Source organism: Heterocephalus glaber, unplaced genomic scaffold (assembly GCF_053883595.1).
Source record: "Heterocephalus glaber isolate CG9 unplaced genomic scaffold, H.glaber_assembly_v1.0 deba00000901, whole genome shotgun sequence".
NCBI lineage: Eukaryota > Metazoa > Chordata > Mammalia > Rodentia > Bathyergidae > Heterocephalus > Heterocephalus glaber.
Window position 1 is genome coordinate 12,112,062 of NW_028258171.1, and position 13,244 is coordinate 12,125,305.

Sequence of the window (13,244 nt, forward strand, 5' to 3'; positions counted from 1 at the left end):
CCTCAATCACATTTTAGACCTTCAAATAACCCCAGTTTTTGTCCTTTCCAGCTATCTTTTCTACTTTCCTAACTAGTCCTTCACTGGTTCTTGAAGAATCTTTCTGCCGTCAACTGTGACAGTCCCTCTCTGTTTCTTCCTCACACCCATCACTTGCAGGATACACAGTGAGTGAACTGCCTCAGTCCCCATCCCACTCCTTTCAGAGTCTGGCCATCTCTCCAGCCTCTCCTTCACTCTGCAGATTCACACCAAAGCATTTGTGTATATCCTGACGTAATATGCTGTCTCTCTGTTCCTTCTTTCCTTCCTTCTTCCCTTTCACCCTCTCTCTTTCTCTTCTTCCTTCCTGGCCTCTTACCTTCTTGGCTCAAATGGCTTCTCCAAGTTTGTTCATTTGGAAAATTTCTAAATATTTCTCAAACGTCACCTCTCGTATGAAGTCTTATCTGATCAAGAGTTAGGTGTTCTGTTTCCTATGCTTCTGTTTATGCCTCGTATACCCTTCCATTTTGAGCCACATATATCTCATCCTAGTGATTTGTTAACAGGTCTCTCTGTGTTAGGCTGTCAGCTCCCTCTGGTCTGAATGATATCTTTTTATCTCTGAATCACCAGAACAAAGTATAAAATGTAGCAGACGTTTGCCCATCCACAATTATTTTTGAATGAACAAAATTATTGTTTCAATGCAGTTGATGTGCATATGTTGTTTCCTTTTGACTACGGTTAGAGAAGAATGGGAAAATATGAATGGAAAAAATGTATACACATATCTAGTTCCATATCATAGACTTTATTAAATTTATAGGAGTCAGTTGATTGGGTTGGAGACTACAATGAACCATTGACTGGGTTTTCATGGCGTGGTGGATCTGAACGAGAGACTACAGGAATCCAGATATGGAGTGAAGTTTTCATTATCAGTAAACACGATGGTAAAAAGGTATGATACCAACTTTTTAAGTAAAATTGAATTTTTACTTGCAACAGTAACCTGGAAAATGCTCTTTTGAAAACTAATCTCGGCCATTTGACATGAACCTTAAAGTGCATTGCGGGTAGCATCCTAGGATGAGCCCCCTTTATCATTTTAATGGTCACAGTGGGCAGCAACATAAGCATAGTAGAGCAGCAGCTCTGCAATCTAACATTTTGTACTTTGTTTCAATATTGTATTGTGTTTTTTCATGTTGGATTACCACAGAAAATCATCACAGTATTAGCAGCTAATTAATGTATTTTCTTTGGCTTCGTGGCATGTATAAGAAGTTATACATTCAGTATTCATTGATAATGGTTTTCTTCAGTTCTTATGGTGTTAATGTCTTGGTAACCCTATGCCCTGGGTGTTCTATACAATATCAGTAATGTGCTCTGCTTGCCTGTAGGTTGCAGTGTTATTGATGGATACTCAGGGAACCTTTGACAGTCAATCAACTTTGAGAGATTCAGCCACAGTATTTGCCCTTAGCACAATGATAAGCTCAATTCAGGTATGGAATAAAATAAGTCCATTTTTGTGGATGATTCTTTAACTAAATTTATGCATTTCTACATATACATGGTAGCGAGACATCCAACAAAAGTGGTATTATTGTTGTTTGTCTCAGCCTACCAGTTCTTTTGATAAGTTATTTTAATGAATCAAGATGTGTAAATATGAAATTTGTTTTACATGGCCGGTGGAAATACGAGTAAATGTAAAAATTGTGTGTTTGTGGCTTTTTAAAACGCCTTAATTTAATATACATTTAGAAAAGTAAATGCCTTTATATAAAAATTTTAATCCTCATTTCCTTTTCATTTTTCTATCTTTTTTGTTAAAGTGTTGTTTCAGGTGTTACTTGAGGTCATTGTCCTGAAGGTCATTGCAGAGTTTTACTATAAGCACAGAACATATAGCAGAAAAGGTTTTAAAGATCATGTTTAGATCTTTGCTGGAGAGAATAGGAAGAGAGAGTGGCAAAGAAACTGCAGGTCAATTTTTAAAAAGGCATAATAGCTTTAAAAGGCAGGAAAGGCAAGATAGTTGGCATGAGTAAGTCAAGCAGAGATTCCACGCAAATAGAGAATGGAGCTAGTGAACTAGTTACAAGGGTGTCACGTGTGGTTAGGACAAGCAAGAGAGGGCAAATAGGAAGAGGAAGGAGAAGCTGAACTGTTTAAAGGACTTCAAAGTTAAAGTCATGATCATAACCTATGATTGATGCTTTTAAAAATCTACTTCTTGAATGACCCTTTAAAATACTGACATCTATTTTTAAAATAAATGACAGTAAAAGCCATTTATACAAGCCAGTTAAAACCAGATTGGCTTTGCCTTTTTAATATTTATTATTTAGTATTTATATCTGACCATAATACATTCAACATTTTCGCAGAAAAAGTCAGCTAATGACTATTTTAGTAATGAGTATTTTAAATTATTATTTGAGAAATTATTTGTTATTTAAATGCAAAGTACACTGTATTTGTACATAAACATGTTAGCATCCTTAATTTTTCTTTGAAGCTTTTAAGATTTGCCCCTTCCAAAAAGATACTGTATGTCATCTCAATGCTGTGATCTGTTCATAAAACAATATATAGATGAATAATGTTACCAGCATGATATTCAGAACCTAATTTTCATGTAATGGAACTTTCTATAGACATAAATAAAATGAGAAATTATGAAAAAGTCAACATAATTTTTCAAAACACAATTTTCTATATGAGTTGTTCAAATTTAGGTTGTTACTATATTGGTGTGCTTGGAACACGTACTAGTTTATTGGCTAATTGTTAATTAAGTTTATAAAATAATTTTAATATTCTGACTCCAAAGTATTGGCAATTGTATTTCTAGAACAGCCATGATCATGGTACCCTGTTTATTGTCTCTCAGGCTTTCGTGACTCTTCTGTCAAGGTCTTACAGTTGTCAGGATATAAAGATGTGTCTGATAGTTCATTTTGTAATAATTGACATTTAAATAGAGTGTGGCAAAATAAATGCTTTAGATGATGCTGATTATCTTCTCATGTGGACCCTTATTTCATAACCCAGGTGTATAACTTATCCCAAAATGTCCAGGAGGATGATCTTCAGCACCTCCAGGTAACAATGATTTTAGTTTTTCGTATCTTTTGAACAGCAGAGCTTCTGGGAATGAGCTAGAATCATAACCAAATGAAGGTTTTCTTCTTTTTAGGTTTCTTGTTTAGATCTTATTTGGTATGTTCTTTCTAATTCAGTTTTCAAATTTTTTTTTTCCCCACACAGCTATTTGCCACCAGCCCATATGAAAATATATGGCCAAAAAGTGAAAAAAAAAAACCTTTGGTTTAAAAGCGACTGAAAGGGCCAGGGATTTAGCTCAATGGCACCGCGCCTGCCTTGTAAGCGCAAGGACATGAGTTCGATCCCCGGTACCAAAATATAAATAAATAAATAAAAATGACTGAAAGCCAGGGATTTAGCTTAGTGGTGCTGCCGCCTGCCTCGCAAGTGCAAGGTCCTGAGTTTGATCCTCAGTACAAAAACAACCCCAAAAAACAAAATAAAAGACTGAAAATATGAAGTTGAAGTCTGAAGTTCAGGGATTTGATCATTAGTATGATATATGCTAGATTATTTTTCCTATGGGCCACTTTGCAGCTAAGAACTATTAGAGGCTACCTAATAATTCATAGAACTATTTTAGGTCTGAAAAAGACTTCAGTGACAGCAAATTTAGCCTTCATATTTTATAGATGAGGAAAATGACTTGCTGAAGCTCATATGGTGAATTAGTGATAGAGTAGAAACAAAAATGTGGTCATCTGATTAGGCCCAATGCTCCTCCCACTCTCCAGCAGCACTTGAACCTCAAGCAAAAGACTGATTATTTCCTAAAGATAGTCATTTCTGGAACACCTTCTGCCCTCCTTCAGTTCATGTAATTTTGGATGGATAGCAAAACTCCCATTTCTCTGATAGTTTTCCATCTGTATATTTTATAGAAAAATTTGCCCTCACTATATTATTTTGTCAAGGCAATCTGAGCCATGTAGGAAAATGTGAAAGTTTTAAGAGATCTGAAGGATAACAGAGCAAAGTAATCTGTGACGTTGAAAATATCAAATAGAGCTCTACTAAATACATTTCTGGTCATTACGCTGACCACTTAGGACAAATAGACAATATGCTGAATAATTGTTAGATGTTTTACATAATTAAAGTAATTACTTGGGCATGTGATAACCTAGCTAATTACTTTTCAAATTAATGGCATGGCACTGTTTAATTAGGAGTTTCTACAAAAGGATTAATTTTGGAATTTGATACTGAGCAAGCAGTCTTTTTGAGGTCATTTAAAAATGTTTCTGTAAATGATAATCCCTCAGCCTTTCTGAGAAGTGATTATTAATTCAAATCCTGTTTGTACATGATTGTCATAAGCATTTGATTCCTAGACCAGCTGCTTTTTAGACAGATCTTAGACTTTGATTTAATCACTCTAGCCATTGCCCTGTTGTTGCCCTTTGGTTTCTAAATTCCCACTGCTCCCTTAGGAAAGGTTGTGTAGTGCTGTGGGTTCTATTCTAAAGGGGCAAGGGACAGGAATCCATTCTTCTCTAACTCTGAGAAGCCACTGTAGCTTGTTGTTCTTTATGAAGGAACATTTCTGGTATTCATATGGGGAAACCCATTCAGCCAGTCTTGGTAAAACTCTCACCAAAAGCCCCATCACAGTCACCTCCTCTGGTTTACTTTCTCTAAAATCTTACATTGCTGGCAATACAAAACCTCATATTATGGTGCCTCATGGTCTCATTTGGGAGCAATAAAAAAATAAGAAGGTAGTGTATTTGATTTCCCACTTTTCAAGCCAAATACCCTTAATGCCTTTGTAGTAGTCCAGGGTATTATGCCTTTTTTTTAGGTCACAACTTTTGTAAATGTATCCTGCATGATTTATGGCTCTCTAGTCTAATCTGGGCAACTTCTGCTTTGAAAGAAGAAAGCATTTCCTTCTCCCTCTTCTGAAAATTTTTCCTATATTTTAGATGTAAAAGATACTCGTTTCAGGGCTGGGGATGTACCTTAGTGGTAGAGCATGTGCTTAGCATGCATGAAGCAGTTCAATCCCCAGCACACACAAAAAAGAAAAAAGATATTTGTTTTTAAATGAAAGTTTATTTTAAAATCATGTGGTACTTTATCTATTCATACTTATTTCCTAAAAAGATTAATCTTAATGATACAGTATTCTGTTACATCTGTGAAAAAAATTGAATGGAAGAAATTGAAGAAGTAAAACTGCAAATACTGAATTCTCTCTGTCTGTCTCTGTGTGTGTGTGTGTGTGTGTGTGTGTGTGATTTTCCTTCCAGCTTTTCACTGAATATGGCAGGCTGGCAATGGAGGAAACATTCCTGAAGCCCTTTCAGGTGAGAGAGGATTGAATATTGGTAAATTCTTATTAGATTTGGCTGAAAACTATAAAAACTATAAACAGACGTATTAATTAGTCAGGGCCATGTTTCCTTCTTGTTTTTGTTATTTCATTAAAGAAACATTTTTGAGTACCTATTTGATAAGAAGAAAAGATGGAAATGGGGAGTAAAAAGATGTATTAGCTATGCTGGTTCCTAGAACGGTATCAGCCTGTCTCCTCTAAACTCAACCCTAAAGATGTCACCGAAATCAGGAGAAAATTGGTGAATATGTGAAACATAAAAGTTAAAAACAAACAAGACTCCTGGGATGATATGAAAGGTGGTTGAAAGCCACAGCAAAAGCCCCAGAGAGGAGTTTTATCCCTGTTTTGAAAAAAAAAAAAAAGCACCGGAGAGGATGCAGGGTGGAATGGAGGTGTCCTTTGCTTTCTTACATATTAACCTGTTTCATTGCCACTGAGCAACCAGCTCAGCCCTGCTGGGGACTGCAGGCTAACATCAGGGCAGCATCTGGGCTTGGATCGAGTAGTGGAGTAGTGTCAGTCCCTTCTAAGCCTACCCTTATTTTATACTGAAAAAAAGAATCTAAGTCAAACAACCCCTGTAAACGGTACTTGGAGAAGGTACAGATTCATACACCAGTGACTGTCCATCTAAAACATGACTTCTGCAGCCTAAATACCAGAGGGAGCCCAGGTTAAGCTCTGAAATTTAGCTCATTCCTGCAGAGTCAAATCTGTAACTAAGATGGATCGTAACCCAAGGAGAATATGAGCACATGGGGAAACCGAATGATTGACAAAGGCAAAGTAGAGTTAGTAGCAAGTAATTGATGGCAAGTAATTGAAAATGAGCTGCATTCTCTATTGCTGCATCACAAATCCTCAGATCACAAACTTACCATCTCACATAGTTTTTGAGCATCGGGAATCTGGAACAGCTCCATTGTGTGGTTTTGGCACAAGGTCTCCCACGATGTTGTGCTCAAGACACCTTCACAGAAAATTTAAAACTTGTGTGAACACATGAGAGTGTTAAGAAGATAGCAAGAAATTATTAAGATCGGAGGGATAGGGCCCCAGGAGGGGGAAAATAATAAAGGAAAGCTACTGTGGCTGCCTTAATAGCAAGTGAAATGAACTTTAAGAAATGAGTTATTTCTTAATAATACAAGAATTAATGGTGAGTAAATGAATTGACAAATGTATAGCAAGTGCAAATAAACATTGTCTTTCTAGTAAGTCATAATTTCTAAGTAATAGTAGCAGAAAGTTGGAGGCTAAGCAAATGTCCTAGAGTAGGCATACACAGGAATACCTTGCAACATCCACAGACAATGAACTACAAGCACATGGAATAGACAGAACAGTTTAAAAGTCATATGAATTAAGCAGGAAAAAGTGTAAGGTATATATCATGATACTTTTTGTGATTGTTTAAAACGCTGTACACACAAAACAACAAATTTAAGTGGGTGTGGATGGGACAGGACAATTGAAGAATGGGAGTGGACATCTGGGGAAAATATGATAAAGCAATAAGGGGACCTTTGCTTGGAGAGATGCTGGTGTGCTGTGAATGAAGAAGCATGAATCCAGAACCTGGGAAGGAGGAAAGGGGAAAAGGTGGAATAGAACCAGCTCTGGTTTAGTCTTCTAACACAGTAACTAGACTCCTGTCTTTTTTCCCCCCTGTCTTTTTCAATCATTTGTTAGTTTGATAGTTTAAATGTTGTGTGGGATTTATACCATTGCCTTGAGTTTTCTTTTCTCTGAACTCCTTACCCTTAGGACCCCTGGCGTATGCTACAGACTGGGGACTCTTGTAAATTCTAGAAAGGAACTTCAGCTCTTACCAGCAGGTGTCACTGCTCCTTACACTTTGCCAGAAACACTGAAACTAAAGATAACCAAGGCTATGATGGAAGGGAGAAGACAGAAAGATAGAATTAGTGCTTGTGGTAAAAAATGCCAATGACCTGAAAACAAAAATACAAAAAAACTTTAAGAGATCACCACTTCTTAGTAAACTGTTGGTGTGAAATGTCAGTGAAAAGAAAAAAATTTTGGTTGAATGTGTCAACAATGACTCCTAAACATGTATGGTGTTATACATCTGAAATTGAAATGGGAAATTCATTAAGTGATAAAAGTAACATCCTGGAGGCATGTAACTGATATTAAAGCAATCAAATTCAAAACAAAAAATGCTACACATCATAAAAGATGTGGCTGGGGATTTAGCTCAGTGGTTCCACCACCTGCCTCACAAGTGCAAGGTCCTGAGTTCGATCCCCGTACCCCCCCCCAAAAAAAGATGAAATGCAAATATATTCAAATCTCAGAACATTTAAGATATGGGTAAAAATACTTCACATTTGAATTAGAAAAAGTATAGAGAGAAAAATAGCAAGATAAACTGACTTTTAAATGAAATTTCAGTTGACTAAGCAATCTTTTTTTAACCAGTTCACTACTTCTTTTCTCTGGGACAATAACAGCTTTATAAATTTGAATACGATTGTGAGAAAATCTTAAACATTGCCTGAGAAAATAAGATGAGGTGTAATGATATTTTAAAAACAATAATTGTATACTAAAATTAAACTTTTAACACACTTTAAAAGAGAATTCTTAACTCTGAAATAGAGTAGAATTATAAATAATAAGGTCGATAGCAAATGGCAAATGTGAAGACCATTAGCCAAGAAAATGAATAGATGATTTAACAGATTATTCTTTAGAAAATTATATCAAGCTCAAATCAAGTAAACAAAGACATCTGCTTGTATACTTAAAAATCATGGTTAAAAATGGAAACTAAACACTAAGTAAATTTGTTTTTAAAAGTATTGTTGAAGGACAAATGTAACCAGTAGTGTGTTGGTAAGTGTTTACAGCTGGCTCAGGAGAAGGGAGCAGGTGGGCCTGATTTATGGCATTTGCTAGTTTCTGTGGTGTAAATACTTTCACCATGGCTGATGTCAAGCTATCAATTTGATGTCAACTGACTTGCAAAATTCCTTAGATTTTAAATACTATTTGTTGCAAGTCTTTATGACACAGTTCTAAATACCATAGCACACCTAGGAAATGTAACCCATATTAAGATAGGATGTAGAGTTTTCCAAGTGACATTCCTTATTTTCTCACTAGGAGCTCTTGAGTCTTAAGTGGCAGGAGTGGTTTCATCAACATATCTATTCTGTAAAATAACTAGGTACTTTACATTGGCTTCACCTTAGGATTTCAAAAGATTTAGTTGAGAATGACAATAGTAGGTATGCAAATTTTATAAGGACCTGGAGTAATCATTTCTAGTTTTAAGAACTTAGTAAAAAATATCTCATGAAGTATGATAGGAGATGTGTCTCTCTCTCAGTCTGCTACGAATTTTCCTTCCTTGGTCAGGTGGACTGGCATAAACCACACCTGGCCCCACGTCACTCTGTATTAGAATAATCACATCCCTGGGTCTAGATCTTTATTACTAATTGTGGGCGTTTTTCAGATTGTCTGATGTTATTGAAGTTCACTCAGAATACTGTTTACCAGCACCAGCAAGGCTGTCTTCCTCTGATGCTCTCTGTTAATGTGTTTATTAGGCGGCTGTAATCTGTATGTCTTGCCCTGTGGCTCCGATTTGAACATGTTAGGTTCCTGCGTGCATGCAGGTACTACCAGTGGTTCAAGCCTTCCAGCAGCGAGACATAGGAATTATGGCCCCTTCATGAACCTGTTCAGTGGTCAGCTATCAGTTACTTGTGACCCAGGGAAAGGCTTATTTTCCATTCATGTGGCTCTTGTTTCTTTGTATGTGCCTGTCACGCACATCCTCTTAACTCTGCTGGGGTGTGCTGGTGGAGAGGTTTTCACTCTGTTATGCGGTAATAGGAGTAATTTTGTTATTGAGTCTCAGCTGAAAAGAGATTTCCCTTAGGCTGGAGTAGACTCTAAGATGCCTTTGTGTCACACCATTAAATGCTCTTTTTGGCTGTTACAGCCCAAGAGTTTACTGTTTAACAACTTCATGCCCTCTAGTTATGTAGGCCATAAAGAGAAGGAAGCGTTACTCAATTTACTAAAGTACTATAGTCTCAACATTTACTGAAGTCAGTGTTTTAGATGTCAGTACATTTCTCAGTGGCATTTTTATATGGCAGGACTCTCTATAGTCGGGCAATCTACAAAAGCCTATTTAATCTACAATAAACATAAACGGTAGCCACAATATGCCTGAGCCCGGGACCCTTGATGTCTAAAAATATCCCGTGATTGCTGGCCATCTCTGAGCCCTGGAGCCCTGGAAGAGAAGGGGGAGTGCTGGCAGGATTTAGGTGGTATAGCTAGCAGAGAAGAGATGGGTTTGCATGGTATCTGCAGCCTTGCTGATAGATACAGAGCAAGATTTTCTAACCACTTGAGTTAGAATGACTCGATTCTTTTAAATCAGAATCCTTGTTTGGGGACAGGGGATAGCACTTTCTGGGTCATTCTTAACATTTCAGGATTGATTTAGCCACTTCTTGCACCCTGGCAGAGGGCATCAGAGGCAGGGGAGGTTCTGAACAATGAGGGGGGGCATTGCCTGGGCAGGTGGTTAGTAAATTAAGGTTTGCCTGTAATAGGAAAATAAGCATAAATCCTAAAAAGCTCTCCTGCAAACAAACTTGCTTTCCTTTTTCTTAAAATTCTTATTACTTTCTTGAGCATATATTTTAGGACTGTTTACATTTATTGTCTTCTTTTTCATCTCCTCAGGGCTTCATTTTCTGGATTACTTCATTCATTCTAGTTTTTCTCATAATGCTTTTTTCCCAGTGCTGAGCTTTGAGCTGAGGGCCTTACATACTAGGCAAATGGTGTACCACTAAACTATCTCCCCAGCCCTCCCACTGCATTTTTATTACCATGTTCATATACTTAACTCCCCCAATATCTTAGACCTTAGAAAAATATCTGAATCCTCGTTGTTAGACAAAAGTAAAAGATCAATTCTTCACATTTGTCTTGGTAGAGATGTGATTATTGGTGAGCAGATCAATCCTGCCAGTTTTATGGTTAAACTAAAGGTTGCTGGAAAATAATGGTAGGGAAAGCATGTAATAATATGTATTAGGATAATCCTCCTGTTTCTGACAATTTCTCATTCAGAGTGGTTCTATGTGTGGCAGTGAGGAATTATTTTACTCTAATTTGCTTAATTATGTTTAGGAGCCCTTTACTGTCATGATTTAAGAATGCTCATTTACAGAATTTTTCGGTAGTGACTTAAGCTACGCTGAAACAAAATATCCTTGAACAAATATCTGTGATGATTGGAACTGCCAAGTAATACTAGAAAATACATGATTTCACTGAGAGAAAGAGGCTGCCTGCTAGGGCTGAAAATTAAAGGAAAAGATCTACTAAGAGGGCTAAGGGCAAGGACAGCTGTCTGAGAAAGCTACTGCCCTACCCATGTGCCATCCAGACAGCAATGTAGGAGACCTGAGAGCTGTATGAATGAGCAGAAGTACACTCTGACTACACAGAATGAGGTCAGTGGTATGGACCAGGATTCTCCCAGTTGCCACATTTAGGTACATAAAATGTCCAGCAGAGCTGCATAAAAGAACAATTTATTGAGTGCTTAGTTTGTACCAGACGCCATGCTAAGCGCTTTATACATTACTCAAATTAATGTACACTGTAGTTCTATGAAATAAGTAATATTACTACACCTTCGTTATTGTTTTCTTTCTCTTTTTTTTTTAATCCAACAAGGAAACACTGAGACTTAGAATAGCTAAAGCCTTACTCCTGGTCGTGCATACTGTGAAGCTGCAGAACAGACCTGGAACCACACAGAGGCGAAAGCGGATATGTCCAGCGACCATCTATCTCTTAATAACCTAATCCTGGGCACTTATTGAGCTGTATTTTATGACCTATTTAGTCAAATGATGGCATCTTGGATCCCATCTCATTAAATTATAAAAGCCTTAAGTTCAGGAGCTTTGTAGTTTTCTTTTGTAGCCTAGAGCACCTACTCTGAAACTTTTTATGCAGCAGTTGTTCAACATATGCTCACTAATGATGTTGATATGTACATATTTGAAATTACATATAGTTTTTTATTATTATTATTATTATTATTGGTACCGGGGATCGAACACGGGTCCTTGTGCTTGCAAAGCAGGCAGTGGAACCACTGAGCTAAATCCCTGGCCCATGCATATAGTTTATATATAAGAAAATCCATTGAGCTCAGGATTGGAAGGTTTGCATTCAAGATTTGATGCAGCCATTTCATATCCAGCCTAGCATTATAATGTTAACCACAATATGAAGTCATACTTGGTGTGAAGGTATGCAGGATATTTGTACTGGGTATGAACCCTTCTCAAACTACAGAAAAACAATTATGAAATTTTAATGGGTAGGGGTAGTAGAGTTGCTGAATTTAATTGTTACACTGGTTGAAGGTGAAGAAAGTAGCATCTTTCATTAGTTAAGACTAACAGAAAAATGTTAGGTGTTTTGGTTAGCAATAGTGATTGTATTATGTGTGGTACCATCAGATTTTAAGGTGATCCTAGTGGTCTGTGGATGCTTCAGGTAATGAGATGAGGCTGCAGCTGCTCTGAGGCAAAGAGAATAGAGTGGCTATAGGTCAAGGGCGGGCCCATAAAAGGCAGTGAGTCTTGGAGGTATACCATGTTGGTGACTTAATACTTGTGGTGGCCTAATCTTTTTAATAAAAAAAGAAAGATTTATGGTAATTTGGGAGGGATTAATCTGGCCTCTTCTGGGCTCTTCTTTTTCTTCTCATGACCTTGTAGAATTTTGCTCAAAGAGGTTCTTCAGTGTCTTTTTTAAAATCATTCACAGGGTTGGTATTCTCAGCCAATGTGGGGCATTTGTTCTTTCACAGATTTTCTCCCTGTACAGAGGCTCTGTTTATAGGATCCTGATGACTCTTAGAGAATGGAGGGTATTTTGGTCTTCTTTTTATCTGGAGGCCCACAAATTTAACTTCTACCTTTTTAACTGTCTGCACCCTTCGAAAAGTCAGCCATATGTTAGAAATTCTAAATCAACAATTCCTCATTCAATTCCTCGTTTTCTTCGGATTCCTTATTCTGTGTCTGGGCCCCATATGTTCTTTTCTTCTACATCCATATTTTATGTCGGGAACTTGCCAGGGAGGTTGGCAAGGCTTCCTTTATTTCAGCTATTTAGGTACGCAAAATTTTCCTGAGGTCAATTTTTGAAGTTTTCTGTTGATTCATCTTTATTTCATTTGCAAATTTGAATCTTTGTCCAATTCACCTTTAAGAGAAAGTCTTCTGAAATGGCCTCCTATTTTTTTTTCCTATTTTTCTTGCTCTCTAAAGGCCATTAAATTTGTAAAATTTATTATTTTTTAATGAACAGTTTAGTTATATAAATATTCTCCTGATCATTCTTATTCTACTGCTTTTAACAATTTTTCCCACCTGAAGGTCTAACAGCTAGTTAGAATAGAACTAGTCTGGACAGTAAACATCTAACAAAATCCTGGCTTCCACAGCAACTTTTGTTTTCTAGGTTAAAAGAACTTCCTTAAAACTTAGCTGTAGACCAGATTAAAATTCAGATTCTATAGACAGCCTTCTGGGCAATGTGACCACTCCTTTCCTGTGAAAATCCCCAAGGAAAGAGTAGCATGTTTAGGTGATTGGGGAGGAAACAGAAGGAATTAAAGGGATGAGATGAGTTATGAAGATAAAACAGATAAAATTGAGAGGCAATATTTTGGAGTCAGTATTTTATTTTGAGGGCTTGTTTTACTAAT

At 37.0% G+C, this 13,244-nt stretch overlaps 1 protein-coding gene across 3 annotated transcripts in view; it reads left to right on the forward strand.

Moving 5' to 3' along the window:
• Nucleotides 1–13,244, forward strand: part of Atl1 (atlastin GTPase 1) — a 79,005-nt gene that overhangs the window by 45,563 nt on the left and 20,198 nt on the right. For all 3 annotated transcript variants that reach the window (XM_004835564.4, XM_021262478.2, XM_087208087.1), the window contains 4 exons: nucleotides 812–946; nucleotides 1,392–1,496; nucleotides 3,052–3,102; nucleotides 5,361–5,417. In XM_004835564.4, coding sequence (XP_004835621.1) covers nucleotides 812–946; nucleotides 1,392–1,496; nucleotides 3,052–3,102; nucleotides 5,361–5,417 — 348 coding nt within the window. The remainder of the gene's footprint in view (nucleotides 1–811; nucleotides 947–1,391; nucleotides 1,497–3,051; nucleotides 3,103–5,360; nucleotides 5,418–13,244) is intronic.